Source organism: Diceros bicornis, chromosome 4 (genome assembly GCF_020826845.1).
Source record: "Diceros bicornis minor isolate mBicDic1 chromosome 4, mDicBic1.mat.cur, whole genome shotgun sequence".
NCBI lineage: Eukaryota > Metazoa > Chordata > Mammalia > Perissodactyla > Rhinocerotidae > Diceros > Diceros bicornis.
The window spans coordinates 76,130,607-76,150,763 of NC_080743.1; the positions used below are offsets into that span (position 1 = coordinate 76,130,607).

Here is a 20,157-nt window from a genome sequence, read left to right on the forward strand (position 1 = left end):
GCTCTTTATTCAACAAAGTTTTTTAAAGTAGTACTGTGTTTCAAGCTTTGTGTTGCTAGGCACTGCAGGTACAGAGATAAATGAGAGTACCTGCTCTCTCAGGAAACTCACAGTTCACGACATCAGAACAAATAATTACAATGCAGTGAAAATGATAGAAGCAAAGCACCCTGTAGAAATACTTAGTAGGAACACTTAGCCCAACTTACATGCATAAATGTGTGTGTTTGGGGAGAGGGTGAATATGTTTGAGGGTGGGTGATGAATAGAACTGGGAAGGATAGGAGAGAGTATCTTTTGAAATCTTACAAAGAGCTAACAACTAAACTGATTCTTGAAGGACAATATGTGACATTATCTAAGTGAAAGGGAGGAGGAGGTGAAGGATATCCCAGGCAGAGGGAGTAGCATGTACCAAAGGCAGCATAAAGGAGCATGGCACATTGAGGAAATTGCTAGTCTATTGCCCTGAGAAGCATAAGAGTTCCAGGAAGGGGGAGGGCTGAGCAATGAAGCTGGAGCTTCATTTAGAATATTGTTCTGAAAGTGATGAGTAGACGTTTAAAGATTATAGAACTGGTTCTGTAGTACTATAATACTATATAGTAAGAACAAAATATTTTGCCCTCAGAACCTGAGCAAGGCTGAGTCTGCTTCTGGGTAGAGTTAAGGATATAGTTTTTAACATAATATGAACACAATTGGAGAAATTAACGTATGGCCTTGGCCTCATGAACATCATGAATGAGCCAGCTGTGTTAACGGTACTTAATTACAAAACACCTAGTTCCAAAACACTTTCACGAAACACGATAAACAAAATCATCATCATAATACTACAGTCTATAGTGAGTTTGCATTAGGACCTGAAAATTATATGATAGTGAAACATCTGGAAAATCTTTTTTTTAAATCGAGATATGATTGACATATACCATTATATTACTTTCAGGTATGCAAAATAATGATTCAGTATTTGTATATATTGCAAAATGATCACCACAATAAATCCAGTTAATATCCATCACCATTCATGGTTTCAGAATTTTTTTTCTTGTGATGAGAACTTTTAAGATCTACTCTCTTAGGAACTTTCAAGTATGCGCTACAGTATTATTAACTATAATCACCATGCTGTACGTTACATCCCCATGACTTATTTATTTTATAACTGGAAGTTTGTACCTTTTGACCCCCTTCACCCATTTCACCCACCCCTCACCCTCTGCCTCTGGCAACCATCAATCTGTTCTCTGAATTGGAAAATCTTTTGATTAAAGATTACTAGGATTAAGGATAGGACTAGAGATTCATTTGAACAGAAGTCATGCTGAGCTCAATTGTGGAGATTCTTTGATGCTATTCCTAGAATGAATAGAAAAGTTAATGTTAAATGTTTATATTTTCAATTACTATTTGACAGTAACAGGAATTCAATCTAAGGAGCAAAGCAAAGAAGTAGAGTAATGCAGTTGTTATAAGATTTAGAAACTTTTTCAATCTGGGAAAGAATTAGGCTTAGAATATATGAGGTTAAATTTTCAAAATCATGGTATTTGCTGCATATTTATGTTTTTAATTGTATTGAGGGTATAACTATTTTCAGGCCCTAGAGCCATTCTAGATGACACCACTCTGTCAGTCTTTCTTCGCCCGGGTCCTTACATCCAGCCAGTCCATTGGCAGCCCAGTAATTGAGACCAACTCTTATTGTAAGCAAAGTTGAAAAACAAATGATCTACTAAGTATTCTATCCTGTGAGAAGATTTTCCTTCTCTGTTGTCTTTCTGGACCACCTATGAAAGGATTGTAGTACCAGAACATTCATCTTCTTCTGGTTTTAGCATATCACTAGACATAATTTTTTAACCCTCAGTTAGCTAGTCGTAGTATACTCATGAGGCTACGCATGCAGGTTAAGCAAGCTCCATCAGGCATAAGTATAATACCTGCCTATATTGGTTCTCACCCAATATCTGCCCATGCCCTTTGATGATGGAGCACAGCTTGAAATCCCTAACTTTATAGCTAGGTGATCACGTGCTGTCTACTTCATACTGGACGGGTTGGATAACATTGCTACCTGGTGTCTCTTGATCTTACAGTTAGTCTCTGTTTATTACTAATAATGGGCCAAGAGCTGTTTCTCAAAAACAAATAAACCACTTTTCATTTCACTTGCTGAAGTGAGTATGATCTTGTATCAAAACCCTAAGAGTGAAGAAATAAGAGGCAACGAATTGATTTGTCACTCAGAAAATAGTAATAAGATTGTACTGGTAGAAAGTTGGTAGCTATATGTGCAGTATGATTTGAATCAGGAATTATTTCAAGCCATCAGTAGAATAAAGCAAGAAAGACTAGAGTTTCAAGACATGGTACAAAAATAATCTGAACTCTATCTTTTAATAAAATGTGTCTGGAGGTGCAAAAAAATCATAATTAAAATCTAGAGGCCTCTAATGCAATTCTACCATCAGAGCTTCTTGATGATGCTTTTGAGCATCGTGACCTACTACAGATATTTGAAGACTGTTTGTTTTGCTGGATCTTATGGGTCCAGTACAGAGCTTACTCCACTGTACCCTTGATCACTGGAGAGACTTATCTTGCTCTGGGTGCTACTTAAAGCTAATTGCTTTTTATTTTACCTTATAAATGGTCAGAGCTGTATATTCAAATATGGAAATGTGCTGCTTTCAAAGTGCAAAGAGGCCCAGCAAACTTTTTGTCTCCTTAGTGGGAGGCAGACAAGGGGATAGTAAATTCTCTTTGACTTTGGGAAGAATATTCCATCGTGCCCCTGGACCCTCAGGGACTTTATTGAGGAGGCAAGTCCGTGTATTTTCATAAAATTTAGTTCTTGGTTCTGTCCATGTGTGTGTTTTACCAAGGCACTTAATCTCTCAACTCTCTGCTCTCCGGGTCCAAATAGCTTGCTGTCATCCAGAGCAGAAGGAGATGTAGTATGGAATGTTGAGGCAGCCAAGGTCTCTGCAGAGCAGATTGTGGCATAGAACAAGAATATTTTATTAGATTTCTCTGAAGAAGGGCAGTAGAAGTATTGCTGTTTTTGCCAGGTGAAAACAACCTGTTACTTTTGTTCTCACTGGATCGTTATGAAGGAAAAAGCGTTTGCTCAATTAAAGTTGCATGTCAAATACCATGGCTGTCTTAATTTGCTTAATAAGGAGACTCCATCTGGAGTAGTAACACCAGTTGAAGTCGTCTTCTAATTAAGTTTATGATAATCTGCCATCATTTTTCAAGGCTATTAATTTTTGTAGTGGCCAAACCAGCAAAGGCATTCACCAGATCTGCAATTTTCAAGTCTCCGATGGTAGACTACTCTCTGCTTTTCCCTTGGGATGTCTTGTTGCTGGAGAAAGGAAGCTCCAGTAGTTTCCAGCTATCCCTTCCTATACCGTATAGCCACTGCTTAGAAAGCCAAAGTGTGGAGTCTGCAAATTGCTGAGAGTATACATTCTAATTGTAAACCCAAGAACTGGAAAAATAACAGCAAGGTGATTTCTTAGATTTATTCTTAGATATTTAATGTTATCTGATGCTGTTGTATGTGGGATTGTTTTCAAATTTCACTTTCTAATTGTTCATCATATGTGTGTAGAAATTGAATGGATTTTTTTATATTGACCTCATATCCAGTTACCTTGCTAAATTTGCTTACTAACTCTAATAGAGTATCTCTAAATTATTTTGATATTTCTATATCACGATCATCATCTGAGAGTAACAACGGTTTTATTTCTTTCTTTCCAATCCTTTTACATCTTTTTCTCACCTTATTGCACTGGCTAGGACCTCCAGTACATTGTTGAATAGAAGTGGTGATAACAGGCATCCTTGCCTCATTCCTGATCTCAGAGGTAAAGCTTTCAACATTTCACCGTTACATATGATGTTTGCTGTAGGACTTTCAAAAATACCTTTTATGAAATAAAGGAAATTGCCTTTTCTTCCTTGTTGGCGCAGAGATGTCATCATGAATGGATAATGAATTTTATCAAATGTTTTTTAATCTGTTACAATTATCACATTACTTTTTAACCTTTATTCTTTCAATGCAATGAGTTAAATTAATTTTCTAATGTTAAATCTACCTTGCATTTATAGAATAACTTTACATTCCTAGTATAAACCCAAATGGGTTGTGATGTTGTACCCTGTTTATATGACTCTGGATTTAGTTTGCTAATATTTTGTATGGAATTTTCATATCTGTGTTTGCAAGAGGAAGTGGCTTATTCTTTTCTTTTCTTGTAAGATATTTTATCAGGCCCTGGTGTCAAGGTTATGCTGGTCTCATAAAATAATTTCAGAAGAGTTCCCTCTTTTTTATATTATCTGAAATATTTTGTATGAGATGGGTGTTCTTCTTCCTTGAATGGTAAATTCACCAGTGAAGCCATCTGGGCCTGGAATTTTCTTTGTTGGGAACGTTTTAAAATATGGATTCAATTTTATAATAGATATAAGACTATATAATTTTCCTATTTCTTCTTGGGTCACCTTTGATAGGTGTGTTTCTCTAGGAATTTGTCTATATCATTTGATTTTCAAAGTTATTTTCAAAAGGTATGAAGGTGTCCTTTTTATGGAGATGTTTTTTTAAAAAACATTCACAAAATTAACGAAAATTGGAAAAATATTACAAAGTCCTTGTTACCCCCTTGAGCCATTGGTGGGTAAGTGGCCCACTGACCTGATGCTTCATCACCCCCAAATACTTTAGTGTATATTTTCTATAAGCAAGAATATTCTCTTACATAACCACAATACCACCATCAAAATTAAAACTTTAACACTGGTGTATTATTACTGTCTAATCCTCAGAACCCATTCATGGTCAACAGCTGTCTAAATAATGTCCGTATGGCTAAAGGGTCTAGTTCAAAATCATGCTTTGCATTTAGTTGTCTTGTCTCTTTAGTCTCCTTCAGTCTAGAACCATTCTTCAGTCATTCCCTTTTGAAGATTACAGGTCAGTTATTTTTTGGAATATCTGAGTTTGTCATGATTAGATTTAGGTTATGCATCTATAGCTGGAATACCACAGAAGTGGTGCTGTATTCCTCTCATGTTCCTCTGATGCATCTCATCAGGTGATGCACAATTTTATTTTGTCCCATTGCTCATGTTCTCTTTGATCTCTTCATTAAGGAGGTAGCTACTAAACTTCTCTACTGTAAAGTTACTCTTGATAATTAATAAGTACTTTGTCATAACGTACTTTGTAACTGTATATATACCCTCTTCCTCAAAATTCTTTGTTTATTCATATATGTATTTGTATCTAGATGGACTTGTGGTTTCCTCTTTTCCTCAATGTGTTATAGTCAGTTACTATAGTTATGTATTTTGAAGCTCAAATTGTTAGTGGAATTTGGTCCATGCAGACCCCTTCAAGCTGGCTTCTTTGTCCTTTTGAGATGTCCCTATCATTCACTGAGTATATCCTTACTATCAACAAAATAAGCTTTTCTAGGCTTTTGTTGTACTTTCTCTTTCCCAGCTCTGGAATTAGCCATTTTTTCATGGAATCCTGGTTCCTTTTAGTGAACAATAGCTTTACAAGCCAAGAACTTGGTACTAGGTATGCTCACTGCTATTGAGGTGTTGTTCTTAAACCCTCTCAGTGGACAGAGCTAGGATACTTAGGAATGGATATGTGTGTATGTGTATGTACACACATATTTTGTCCATATTTATGCCATATTTACTTCTACCTATTATTTAAAAACTGAGTTCACAGTGATATCATCAATTCTAATACAACACCACAGAGTGTTCTAGTTTTTTTCCCATTCCATATTTGTAACTCCCTTCTCCAACACTGAGAGACCTGGCTCGCATTAACCTTAATATATTTATTATTTGATCAGTCTCCCTCTCTCTGCACACATGTCCCCTCACCCCCTTGGGGTTCTGATATCCCACACAGCCTTTCCCACTGTGGATGTCCTCATGACCCTCAGAGCATGGGCTCTGACACCTCAAGCCAGCTTGCCCCATATTGGATGTCCTCATCACCCTACCTAAGCTCTGACTTCCTGCTTGGGGTGTGACACCATGTTCCAGGACTACCCCTTTTCCTCTTGGAGTTGCCTTCCTCACCCCACTTGGGCTCTAAGACTCCACACTCCAGGCTACCCTACACATGGATACTCTCCCCATCCCACTTAGGCCCTGGTTCTCCTGTGTCAGGCCACCTGTCTGGGTAAATGCCTGCCTCCTTCACCAGGTATGCCTCCATGTGGATGCCCTCCTCAGCCTTCCTGGGCTATGACAGGAGAGCCATGACAGTAGGTTCCTGTCCTCCTTGGGCTCTGACTCCCCTTCCCTCAGTGTAGACACACTCCTCATCCTGTTTGGGCTCTGTTGCCCTAGACTAGGCTGCACCTCCATGGGGAAGCTTCTTATCCTGCTGAGGCTCTGGCTCCCCTGCTGAGCCTTTCTTATCCAACTTGGGCTCCAGCGTGCTGCGTAGGGCTGCCCCATGTGTGGATGCCCTCTTTACCCTGCTTGTGCTCTGACACGTCACTTGTGGCCACGCCCTAAATGAAGGTCCTCCTCACCCCACTTGGACTCTGACACTGCATGCCCTGTATATGAACATGGATACCCTTCTCATCTCTCTTGGGCCCCAAAATAGCACCCTGGGCTTCCCTCATAAGTAGGCATCCTCCCTATCCCCCTTGGGCTCTGACATATGGCTCTGGGCCACTGCAGCTTCCTGTGCCACCACCAGTGCAGACCGCTGCCTCCCTCTGCCCCACTGAATAGCTTTAGGAATGAAATTTCCAAAAAGGGAAGGACAAAGGGAAAGCTTGCTGCCTTTTTAATGTCTGAACGATTTGAAATGTCCTCTTTTTTATTCCTGATGTTAATAATTTACATCATCTCTCTTTTTCTTCCTGAGTATTCTCTCTCAGCAGTTTATCAATTTTATTAGTGTTTTCGACGAATTTTATTTTGGTTTGCTGATGCTCTCTATTGTATGTGTTTTCTATTTGATTTCTGCTCTTTATTATCTCATTCCTCTTACTTTCTTTGAATTAAATTTGTGTGTTTTTTAAATTTTTAACTTCTTGAAGTGGATACGTAGATCATTGTTTTCAGCTCACCCGTCTCCCCAACCCTCCCCAGTATGTGCACTTAGGCCCATAAATTTCTTTCTAAGCATGGCTTTAGCCGCATTCCTCAACTATTTATATGATTATTTTTATTATTATTTTCAGTACATTTTCTAATTTCTATTGTGATTTCTTCTTTGATCCATGGGTTCTTTATAGGTATATTTTAATTTCTAGTAATTTTCTAAATTTATCTAGATTTTTTTAGTTATATTTTTGCATCTGATTTCTAGTTTAATTCCACTGTCATCAGAAAACATCCTCCCTACGCTGCCAGTTTTGTGAAATGTATTGAGCCTTCATTTATTACCCAGCATATGATCAATTTTGGCAAATTCCCATAGGCACTTGAAAAGTGAATTCTGCAGATGTTGAATATTCACTTCGCAGAGCTATGGTTCTCAGACTTTGAAAACCTCTGTCTTAAAACATAATGTTAGGAACTACAGTTCATATTTCAGATACACATGCATCCTGTTTTTTCTAGGGTAGGAAGATACTTTGTCTTGTTTTATAGGTGCTGTGCAATATGCAGATTGTAAATTAAAGTGCTTAAAATATATCCATGCATGAACCCTTTTATGGATATATCATTTCCATAAAATAGGGTATGAAATTAGATTGTAAAACAAGGGATAAAGTAATAGTAGGGCATCGTCATTTTGATGTTTGATAGTCGCACTAGAAATTTCTTCTTAAAGTTGGATGTTTACAGTGTAATTTAACAACTATAATATAAATTGTGTTACTTTATAAAACAGTTGTCTTAAAAATTTTCCAATATCAATTAAATTTAAGCCAACTCATAGTTATTACACTGTGTAGACAATATGATGTAGTTGTCAATTAGAGAAAAAAGATATTATTGCAAAAGTTTAAAAAAGGAAAAATCCTGGGGCCAGCCTGGTGGCATAGTGGTTAAGTTCGCGCGCTCTGCTTCGGTGGCCCGGGGTTCATGGGTTCGGATCCTGGGTGTGAACCTATGCACCGCTCATCAAGCCATGCTGTGGCGGCGTCCCATATAAAGTAGAGAAAGATTGGCACAGATATTAGTTCAGGGCTAATCTTCCTCAACAAAAAGAGGAAGATTGGCAATGGATGTGAGCTCAGGGCTGATCTTCCTCACCAAAAAAAAGGAGAAATCCTCGTACCTATCTTTTTAATGAAGTTCTATTCTAGATACATTTTGGTGTTCTTCACTTTGAAAAGTAAAATACAAAAGTAAAGTGAAAAGTAAAGAAAAAAGTGTGGTATTATTATTTTCAAAACTTTGAGGATTCATATAATAGTTTATAATTATATAAATTTATATAGATAATTTATATATTCCAATATGTAATTTATATATTCTAAAATAATTTACATATTCCGATTCACAGCTTTAAAATTATTTCTCTCAAATCCAGAAACACTAGTAAGCCTAGTTAGCATCTTTAAATATCACTAAACCTCTTTTGGGTAACTGGTGTCCTGGTCTCTGGAGCACAGTGACACTAAATCGAAACAGGAGCGAGATGACTGGAGCTCCCCTGTGTACATACCCTAGTTGGCAGGCAACTAGATAGAGACCTGATGTAAAAAAGTAAACCCAAGGAAGTAAGGTATAACATAATGACCAGACAGAAATTACATTGTCACATCAAAAGGAAGTTCAGAGAAGGATTTTTGTAGTGGAACAGCTATTAAAGAAAAAAGAACCACAGAGAGAGAAGATACTTCAATAAAGATGAAAACTGAAATCAAATTGCCAGATTGAAGGATAAGGAAGGCAAGGACTTGAACATACTGGTTTTTCTAGCCAAAATCCTTTGTCTTTCTCCTTCCTGGACCCTATATTCTTTAGTCATCTGCTCTTTTATTTTTTTTTTAACTTAGTTTCATGTGTGTATGTATTTTTATACTCCCAATGAGTGTATAAGCTTTTGGAAGGAAAGTGTTGAATCATTCTTTACTTTTCTTTTTCCAATTTTATTGAGATATAATTGATATATAACATTGTATTAGTCCAAAGTGTACAACATAATGATTTGATGTATGTATATATTGTGAAATGATTACCGCAAGTTTAGTTAACATCAGTCACCTCACATAGTTACAAATTTTTTTTCTTAGCAACTTTCAAATATACGATACAGTATTGTTAACTATAGTCACTGTGCTGTGTGTTACATCCCCAGGACTTATTTATCTTGTAACTGGAAGTTTGTACCTTTTAACCACCTTCACCCATTTATCCCTCCCCCTACCCCTGCCTCTGGCAACCACCAATCTGTTCTCTGTATCTATGAGTTCAGTTTTTTTAGATTTCACATGTAAGTGACATCATACAGTATTTATTTTTCTCTTTCTGACTTATTTCACTTAGGATAATGCCCTCAAGTTCCATCCATGTTTTCACAAATGGCAGGATTTCCTTTTTTTTTTAATGACTGAATAATAGTTCATTGTGTGTGTGTATATATACATACACACACACATACACCCACCACATTTTCTTTATCCATTCATCTGTCGATGGACACTTAGGTTATTTCCGTGTCCTGGGTATTATAAATAATGCTGCAGTGAACACGGAGCATTTGCACGTGCTGCACGGAGGTGCAGATATCTTTTCGAGATAGTGATATCATTTCCTTTGGATACATACCCAGAAATGGAATTGCTGGATCATATAGTAGTTCTATTTTTAATTTTTTTAGGAACCCCCATACTGTTTTCCATAGTGGCTTCAAAAGTTTACATTCCCACCAACAGTGTACAAGAGTTCCCTTTCCTCCACATCCTAACCAGCACTTATCTCTTTGTAACAGATGTGAGATGACATCTCATGGTGGTTTTGATCTGCATTTCCCTGATGATTATGCTGTTGAGCACCTTTTCATGTACCTATTGGCCATTTGGATGTCTTCTTTGGAAAAATGTCTTTACAGTTCCTCAGCCCATTTTTTAATCAGACTTTTTGTTTTTGTTTTTGTTTTTGGCTATAGAGTTGTATGAGTTCGTTATATATTTTGGATATATTTGCCAGATATTTGATTTGCAAATATTTTCTCCCATTCTGTAGGTTGCCTTTTAATTGTGTTGATAGTTTGCTGTGCAGAAGCTTTTTAGTTTCCTGTAATTCCACTTGTTTATTTTTTCTCTTGTTGCCTTTGCTTTTGGTGTCAAATCTAAAATATCATTGTTAAGACCAATGTCAAGGAGCTTACCTCTATGTTTTCTTGTAGGAGTTTTGTGGTTTCAGGTCTTATCTTCAAGTCTTTAATCCATTTTGAGTTAATTTTTGTGTACGGTGTAAGAGAGGGGTCCAGTTTCATTCCTTCAAATATGGCTATCCAGTTTTCCTATCACCCTTTATTGAAGAGACTGTCTTTTCCACATTCTATATTCTTGGCTCCTTAGTCCTAAATTAATTGGCCATATATGCGTTAGTTTATTTCTAAGCTCTGTGTTCTGTTTTATTGATCTATGTGTCTGTTTTTATGCCAATACCATATTGTTTTGGTTACTATAGCATTGTAATGTAGTTTGCAATCAGAAAGTGTGATACCCTCAGCTTTGTTCTTCTTTTTCAAGATTGCTTTGGCTGTTTGGAGTCTTGGAGTCTTCTGTGGTTCCATACACATTTTAGGATGGTTTCTTCTATTTCGGTGGAAAATTCCATTGGGATTTTGATAGTGATTGCATTGAATCTGTAGATTGCTTTGTGTAGTAAGGACATTTTAAGAATATTAATTCTTCCAATCCATGAGCATGGAGTATCTTTCCATTTATTTGTGTCTTCAATTTCTTTCATCAGTGTCTTGTAGTTTTTAGTGAGCAGGTCTTTCACCTCCTTGGTTAAATTTATTCCTAGGTATTTTATTCTTTTTGATGCAATTGTAAATGGAATTTTTTTTCTTAATTTTTTTTCTGATAGTTCATTGTTAGTGTATAGAAATGCAAGTGATTTTTTATATTGATTTTGTATCCTGCAACTTTACTGAATTCGTTTATTCTAATAGTTTTTTGGTGAGTCTTTAGGGTTTTCTATATGTAATATTTCATCTGCAAATAGATAGTTTTACTTCTTTTCCAATTTGGATGCATTTTATTTCTTTTCTTGCCTAATTGCTCTGTCTAGGACTTCTAGTACTATGTTGAATGAAAGTGGTGCAAGTCTACATCCATGTGTTGTTTCTGATCTTAGAGGAAAAGCTTTCAGCTTTTCACCATTAGGTATGATCTTAGCTGTAGGCTTGTCATTTACGGCCTTTATTATGTTAATGTATGTACCCTCTATACCCAGTTTGTTGAGAGTTTTTGTCATGAATTGTTGTTGAATTTTGCCAAATGCTTTGTCTGCGTCTATTGAGATGATCCTATGATTTTTATTCTTCATTTTGTTAATGTGGGTGTATCACATTGATTGATTTGTGGATGTTGAACCATCCTTGCATCCCTGGAATAAATCTCTCTTGTTCATGGTGTATGATCCTTTTAATGTATTGTTGAATTCAGTTTGTTAATATTATTTTGAGGATTTTTGCATCTGTATTCATTAGGAATATTGGCCTGTAATTTTCTTTTCTTCTAGTTTCCTTGTCCTTGGTGTCCAGATAATGCTGGCCTGGTAAAATGAGTTTGGAAGTATTCTCTCCTTTTCTGTTTTTTGTAAGAGTTGGAGAAGGATTGATATTAATTCTTCTTTAAGTGTTTGGTAGAAATTCGCCAGTGAAGCCATCTGGTCCTGAACTTTTGTTTGTTGGGAGGATTTTGATTACTGATCCTTACTAGTAATTGGTCTGTTTAGATTTTCTGTTTCTTCATGATTCCATCTTGGCGAATTGTATGTTTCTAGGAATGTATCTGTTTCTTCTAGGTTGATCCATTTGTTGGCATATAATTGTCCATAGTAGTCTCTTATGATCCTTTGTGTCTATGGTATCAGTTATAATGTCTCCTCTTTCATTCCTAATTTTAATTGACTCCTCTCTTTTTTTTCTTGGTGAGTGGCATCTACTCTTCTCCATATAGATATAAACAGTGAAAGTGACCCCATCCCCAGCTTCAGTTTGATGGCTTCTGATTAATCTAAGCCGATTATGGTTATCCTGTTTCCTCTACCAGAGATGATTTAGAAATAGACATGTGACCCAGTTCTATCCAGTGAGATCTGTGGGGTAATGTGCTGAGAGTCTTCTGGGAAAGATCACCTCTCTTTTAAAAAAGATAAAGGTAAAGGAAAAGATGGAATGCTGACTCTCAGAACCACTGGAGTCAAAAATTTTTTAATTGCCTTCATGTTACAGTAAATATTTGGGCATTACCATTTAACTTATAATTCAATGGCTGCTTAAATATACATTTTTAGAGGAGGGAAGGTTGTTGGTTTAATGATTTAAAAACTATCAGTAGAAAAAGATATTTAGAAATAAGAGAGAATCCAACTATCAGTTTTTTTATTTTTTGTTCTTTCAACAAATAGGATTTATTTGTCTCAGGCATCAAGACGTTTGGAGATAGCTACTTAGTGATGCTTCAAATAGCCAGACTCTCTATTTTTCTGCATCTCCATCCTTAGCTTTCATTCTAATGCTTGTTACTTTATGGTTACAAGATGGCTGCTTCACCTCCAGAGAAGAGGAAGGGGAAAGGCCAGTGGACGAAAGGGGGATGCCAGTTGAGTCTGCCTGCTTTTATTAGAAAAACAAAAGCTTTCCTGGAAGCCCCACTCTGAAATCTGGGATATGGTGTTTTATTGGCTGCTACTTGCAATATATCTATTTAATCTATCTTCTCTTCTCAAATTTAGCTTCAACTATATTCAGTAACTTTTTTACTTTTTGCTTATGTTTTATAAACTGAAGTTAACATGTTAGACTTACTAGGTAAGACTAGTATTCTTTTTCCAAAATTAGGGCTTCTGAGTGACTATGTAACTTTGTGGTAAGTTCATGCAAATTAATATTTTTCATTTGAACCAGGCATTGTGGTGATTTTTAAATGAGTTTTATAGTTCTTATTTAAGGTTTTTCTATCTTAGGAAGAACAGAAGACCTATTGAATATTTGAACTGAACTCCATTGTAAGAATTATAATACGAACTACCTTTTTTCAGGGTCCCTTTAGAGAAAAGAGATTCACAGTCCATTAAAAGAAAGAATGAGTAGTGTTTAAGTGTAGTATCTGATATTGCCTTCACAGTTTATCTACACAGACTTAGCTATTCTTAAATTGTATACCGAACTCTATTTCATTATATCTACCTCCTGCCCCCACCTCTGTGCTCTTCACAGACATGTTTATTCTCAGTCATTGAGATAAATCATTGACGTAAAAATTAAAAGGATGATTTAAGAGTGAAAGAACATGTGGTTTCAAATTAACTGCTGGTGGTGGCGATGCCTGCTGTAGACAAGGTAGAGCCGTAGTTTAGGAGGACTCAGACGCAGAGTAGAGTGGGGCAGGGAGTGGCCTCCTGCTGATGGAGACTGTAGGCTGCAGCCTTCAGCCTTTGCTGACGGATGAGGATTCGGCCTTGATTCACAGTGCACCTCGTGAATCAATCAATCCTTTTAGGATTCTGTATCTAGGATACATGTGGGAAAATAATTTCTGACACTGCTAAGATGAATGCTAATTTAAGTTCATCTCAGTAATTGAAGAAAATAAATGAGGTTTTTATGTTTGTTTTACCTAACATATTTTTATCTACTGTGGCTAGAGAGGCCACAGATCATAAGGGAATAGATGAGGTATGTATGCTTCACAATTGTTTTGAAAAAAAGAACTAAATAAATTAACTATTTCACTAATATTTATTGCTCTCCCACTTTTCTGATATGTAACAGGATCTCTCTTAGTATATGACTTTTATTTTTCCTGATCTTATTATGCAGGAGGAGAAGGGTGGGAAACCAGATTATTTTATTTCTGTGTCTGAACTAGGGAAGAAGAAAACTCATTAGTAAATCTAATAATTATGTTGCCACAAATTTTTTAATCCAGATTTTTTAAAGTAATTTATAATTATTATGGTTTATACTGCATGTTGAGGCTAGTCGGAAACAGTGACCAGATTCTTAATCATTATCAGGAAACTGCATTCAGAGAATGAGAAGAACACCCCCACTGGATGAATTGCAGCCACCACCATATCAGGATGACAGTGGTTCTCCCCATCTCTCATGTACACCCTCAGAAATTGGGGACAGTAAATGTGAATTTTCCCACTGCAACAGTCCAAGATGCTCATATAACAAGTGCCCAAGTGAAGGAAGTACAGGTCATGAAATAGAAAGTTTTCATAATAAAGGCTATGAAGAAGATGTTCCAAGTGACAGCACTGCAGTCCTGAGCCCTGAAGTAAGTAAAAGCACATAGAATTTTTTAAATGAATGTGATATGGAGGGTGATAATCCTGTGCTTCTCCTCTTGGTAAGAAGAAGGGTTTATTGCTATCTGGTCATTTGTGGCTTGTGGTACCAGTTTCTATCCTTGATCTAATTTTTATCCAGCAGACTATCAAGGCTGTCCCACCCATTCTTCAACTCTTCCTCAAAGGAAGATGGGTAGCTAAAAATGAGAGCAATAATACACAAGATATTGAAAAATTGTCTTCTCCCACGTTTCAACCTCAAGATAGGTTTTTTTCTTTATTTTAACATTTTATATAAAACATTCTGGAATTATTTACCAGTTTCTTTTATCTTGAGGTTCCTATTTATGTTGGTGTTTTTTATTTTTTTTAATTATTTTATTTTGGATAGTTTTCTGTTAGGAGGTTGCCCATTAATGCTTTACAAGTCTTTCACAATAATCTGTTTGCATTTTCATACCATAGAGTATGGAAGGGGTAAGTGATGCTCAGCTTTACTAATGATTTGAATTCATGCATCATTCATTCAGAATGGTTATTTGGTTGCGTTTTAAGTTATTTCCTTTTTTGGAGCAAAAATGTGAAAATGACAACAAAAATAGATGTGTTACACTTTTAAAGTCTTTCCATGTGCTAAAAGGGATTTGTTTTAATCCTTCTATGATTATGATACAAAGGTAATCTAGAGATTTTCATAGACAGTATTAACTTCTAGGATTTACTTTCTTTTAGACTGCAAGTTTTTACAACTTTTGTCCCCAACAGCATTTCATAATACGATAGTGTGTCAGTGTTCTAGGTGAATTTTCATCTACTGCCAAAATTAAATAATGGAAGTAGAGCTAGGAGTAGAATTTCCTTAATTTTAAAGTTTTTCTTACATAATTTCTGAAAACACTTTTTATCTCTTACTACTTTTCTACTATTTCTAGTGTTATAGTATCTAACCTGAAAGAAAGTTCTACATTGGTATTTTAAGTTTAATGCATCAGTGTTTCTTGATCTTCCACAAAGAATATTTCTCTGTGTTCTATACCTGAACAAATTTAAGACAGCTATTTTGTAGGTTTGCAAACTATATAGATAGCCAGCAAATTAACAGTGAAGCCTGGATTGTGGAATTGATAACAACAATAATTGCTATCACCAATTGTGCCAGGAATTTTGCTATGAGTTTTAGATAGTCAGCTCATTTAATTCTAACAACCTTGTCTTCAGAAAGTTATTATTTCTGTTTTACGATGAAAATACTAAGACTCAGAGAGTTAAGCAGTTTGCCCACGTATAGGCAGCTCTTAAAAGGTGGAGCTATAATTCAAACCCAGATCCGGCTGACTGCAAAAACAGTCTTCTTAACAACTATATTATATTGCCCCTCTTCACCTAAATTGTTGTGTGGGAAATTACTTTGATGTGGTGGTACCCTCCATGTACACCACAAAGCAAGCTATCTCAGAGGACTCACAGACCAAATTAAGATGCTCAAATTATACTTGTGTGTGTGTGTGCGTGCAAATGTGTGTGTATGTGTGTGTTTTAATCTATTTCAAATATAAAGCAAAAGTAAGAGGAGCCAGATGAGGTAGGTTAACACGCTTAGGATAGGATGCCAGTGGGCACGGGGACAGGAACATAATATAGGAATCCTGGTTTATGTAATGCCCATATGTCCCGTCTCACTCTTTTTGCTCCGTCACCATTTCCTACTTAGAGTGTGGTAACAAGGACAAGAGATGACATTTGAACAAGGGTGCCAAGAGCCAAAAACACTCAACTTGTTTTATGGGAGAGTTTCAGGGGCAAGTATTCCTGGCCACCGGTGAAACTTGCCTGCTAGCCTACTAAATAGACATAGGTTTTACCTGCATAACTTAAATAGGACACATGGGTGACAGAGCTGTCAGCCGAAAGGTGACATGATCATGACTTGGACTTTCCATCTCTTTTCATAGGTAATACTCATTTGTTCTATTATGTTTTTTATTTATTCTATCTTTGGCATATTTTACAAGTTATTAACTTAGTTACTCTCTATATTTAACACATCTTCTGAATTCTGCCTGTGTCTCTCAAGTTACTTCTTTACTCATTATCTATAGTTAATACAGCCTATGGGTTTTGCTCATATTTCAGAAGCTGCCAACTAGCTATCTGTGTTAACACTTCTTATGAGTCTCCTCTGTCGTGCTTGGTTTTGTGTCTTCTGTAGCAGAATTGGATATATTCAAACAATGCAGAAAATGCACACTACATAAATATTTAGATGCTGATAGCCTATAATAACCTCACTCTTGGGTTTTCTCAAGTTTATTTTGCTTGTCACTGTTCCTGTAATAGGTATTATTTATCACATAGAAAATTCTTACTTTCCTCTTAGTTTAATCCAGGATATAGCTATCTTGGAGCCTATCCACATATATGATTGAACTGGGAAAGGAGGGAGGGTTCAGAGGAGCCCCTGACAAGGAGTTCATTAACTCTTCTGCTGACCTGTTGCCAGCTAAAGATTATTCAAAACTTTGATTCAGACACCTTGAAAGGAAGGATTATTTGCAGAATACAAATAGTAGCTTTTATCTGTATAGGGCCCACCCTTTTAACCCTCAGTTTCAGAAGAGTTGTTGGAAAAAAAATAGGGAGGCACCAAGAGAAACAAAATTCAGAAATAGCTATCTAGGACCTTATAAAATTTTTATTGCCTTGAAAATCTTAGCTGTTCTGGCACCATTTTAGAAAAATATTTAATTGAAAAATCAAAGCCATGTAATTAATTATCTTTAATTATTGACTATTAAGTGGCACGCATTAAAATATTTTTCTCTAAACTGTAAATCTTTTGGCAGGGTAAGAATACGTTTGCCCTGATTTAATCATATGGCATAAAAAACTGAATTCTTCTATGAGAGTTTGTTCCCTCTACCCAAGTACTGTTCCTCATTTGTCATCTTTTCTTCTGTACCTGATACCAAGTGGATCACTGGAGGTAGACCTGTAAGGTTTATAAAATCAAAGACTTGTGTATTTTTGGTTCTCTGCTGCATCCCTCCCACCTGAAATAGGGCCTGGCACATAGTAGGTGTAATAGTTAGGGTATGTGGTAAGGTGCTATAACAAGGAGACAAGTACGATGGCTAAAAACCACAGAAGATTATTTGTTTTTCAGTTAACAACAGTCCAGGGTGAGTCGGTGGCTTTGCTCCACAACATCATTCAGGGACCCGGTTCCTTCTTTTTTGTCACACTGCCATCCCTTAGAGTGTTGTCCTAGTCCATATGGTCCAAGCTGACCCACACATCCTGTCCGTGTATCTGCTTGTGGGAAGAGGAAGAGAGAAAGAGTGAAGGGCAAGTAATTTCTTCTATAAACCCAATCTGGATATTTCATACATAACTTCTGTTTGCCTCCCATTGGCCAAAGCTGAGTCTCATGGGTATATCAGCTATAAGGAAGGTTTTGAAGTGTAGTCTCTTGCTAGATGGTATGCTGCTGGTTAAAACTCAGGCAGTTCTTTTGAGAAATGCAAAAAGGGAAGACTGGGAGTCAGTAGTAGTGACTGCTACAGTAGGCACTAAATAAAAGTTCAGAAAAATTTAGTAAATTATAAAATTGGTCCACATTTTAAAATGAAAAACATTTAAGATTTATTAAAATACTTGAAGGGGCAAAGTGGTATAGTTGAAAGGTCAGAGACCTGGGTTTGGCACTGTCAGTAGCAGAAACTCCTGTTACATTCCAGATAATTAGACTAACAGGAATTTGAGACAATTCCAGGTCAACTGGGCTCAATTTCTTTTAATCTCGTAATTAAAATGTACAGTTTTAGTCTTTCTTGAACTTTTGAAATGTATATTCTGCCATTTTCAACAGTAATTAGTATTAGAAAATAATACGTAGTTTTCAATTCTGGTTAAAAATTGAAGTAAATTGTGTTATGGAAATTAAATATTTGGCTGCAAATATTTTGAGGCCTTTGTATGTTACACTTTCATATTTCACATTTCCATCGATTTTCAAGCTTAGATGTGTTTACATCCTATTACAGATGGGGGCATTTTAGAGCAAACTGAAAATGGGAGCAAATTTTTTAAGAGCATTATAATTTTATTTATGTTCTCTTTCTCTCCAGCCTAATATTGAGCTGTCAGTTGCGTTATTTATAATGTTAAAAGTAAAATTTAGTAGTTTCCTGCAAAAGGAACAGAGATACACATTGAAGTATATATTTTCAATTCTCATTATAAAAACATATATCCAACTTTCTCAAAATTGTGATGGTGAATATTAAATTGTGTCTTTATGATAATGAGTTTTTGAGTTTAACTTACCACTTACACTTCTCTGGCCCTGAGAGTAGCTTTTGATTGTAGTTGCCTGTTAATTATTATTACTTTCTTTGTGGCAGCAAATCAAAATAGTTTTTACATCATCCTCCTAAAGAAATACCAGATATTTGTTTACATGCTAGATTAATAGAGTTAAAAACTGAAAACATTTAAATTTGCTTTTCTTAGGATATGTCAGCTCAAGGATCATCTTCACAGCTTCCTAAACCTTTTGATCCTGAGCCAGAAGCTAAATATGGCACACTGGATGTGACTTTTGACTATGACTCACAAGAACAGAAGCTTCTGGTAACAGTGACAGCTGTCACAGATATCCCAACATATAACAGGACAGGTGGCAACTCATGGCAAGTACACCTTGTTCTTCTACCTATAAAGAAACAGAGAGCAAAAACCAGCATCCAGAGAGGACCATGCCCTGTCTTCACAGAAACATTCAAATTTAATCATGTTGAATCTGAGATGATTGGAAATTATGCAGTTCGGTTTAGACTGTATGGTGTACATCGCATGAAAAAAGAAAAGATTGTGGGGGAAAAGATTTTTTATTTAACAAAATTGAATCTTCAAGGGAAAATGTCATTACCTGTGATATTGGAACCTTCTTACAATCATTCTGTGAGTATCTGATCATATAGCCCAAACGTAGTTTATGTTCATGGTATGTAATGTACACAATTTTTAAAATCTATGATAAACCCAACAACCTTTTCAGTCTATTTTTTACATGGTAATCATACCTTTACAAAATTTCTAAGCCCTGGATTGGTAGGTATCATTTTTTCTCACCTATAAAAGTTGCCCTTGAAGATTATATGTGATTTATTTTATGTGTTTTATTTTATCCTCCACAGAGTCTAGCCCAGTGTCTTACACATTTGTTCCTTTGTTAAACATTTATTAGATGATTAATTATGACATCATCTGAACTCCTTATAGAATTTATTGTTTTCCTTCCAGATTAAAACTAGGTGATACATTAAGAACTATCTAGCCCCACATCTTCGATATACTGCAGAAAGTATTTGCTTGTACAGAATATGTACTGCTGTGTAGGTCATGAGTGATTATCTTTCCAGAACTACTATGGAATTATTTTTAAAGGTTCAAAAAAAATTGCCTCGTTTTTACTTTCTACCCTTTTTAAACAAAGATTTTGCAGTGTTTCTGGGAGAATATTTAAGTTTAGTACTATGAGCTGTTCTCCCTTTTCTCTTTTTTCCTTCGGGTTCTAATCACATACAAGTCTCTCTCTCTCCATATTTTTAACTAAATTCCCACAAGGTATTGCAAGTCACA

The 20,157-nt window shown here is 36.1% G+C and overlaps 1 protein-coding gene across 5 annotated transcripts in view; it reads left to right on the forward strand.

Annotated features, from left to right (window-relative positions):
* Positions 1–20,157, forward strand: part of SYT14 (synaptotagmin 14) — a 257,716-nt gene that overhangs the window by 163,787 nt on the left and 73,772 nt on the right. For all 5 annotated transcript variants that reach the window (XM_058539779.1, XM_058539780.1, XM_058539776.1 and 2 more), the window contains 2 exons: positions 14,233–14,501; positions 19,027–19,476. In XM_058539779.1, coding sequence (XP_058395762.1) covers positions 14,233–14,501; positions 19,027–19,476 — 719 coding nt within the window. The remainder of the gene's footprint in view (positions 1–14,232; positions 14,502–19,026; positions 19,477–20,157) is intronic.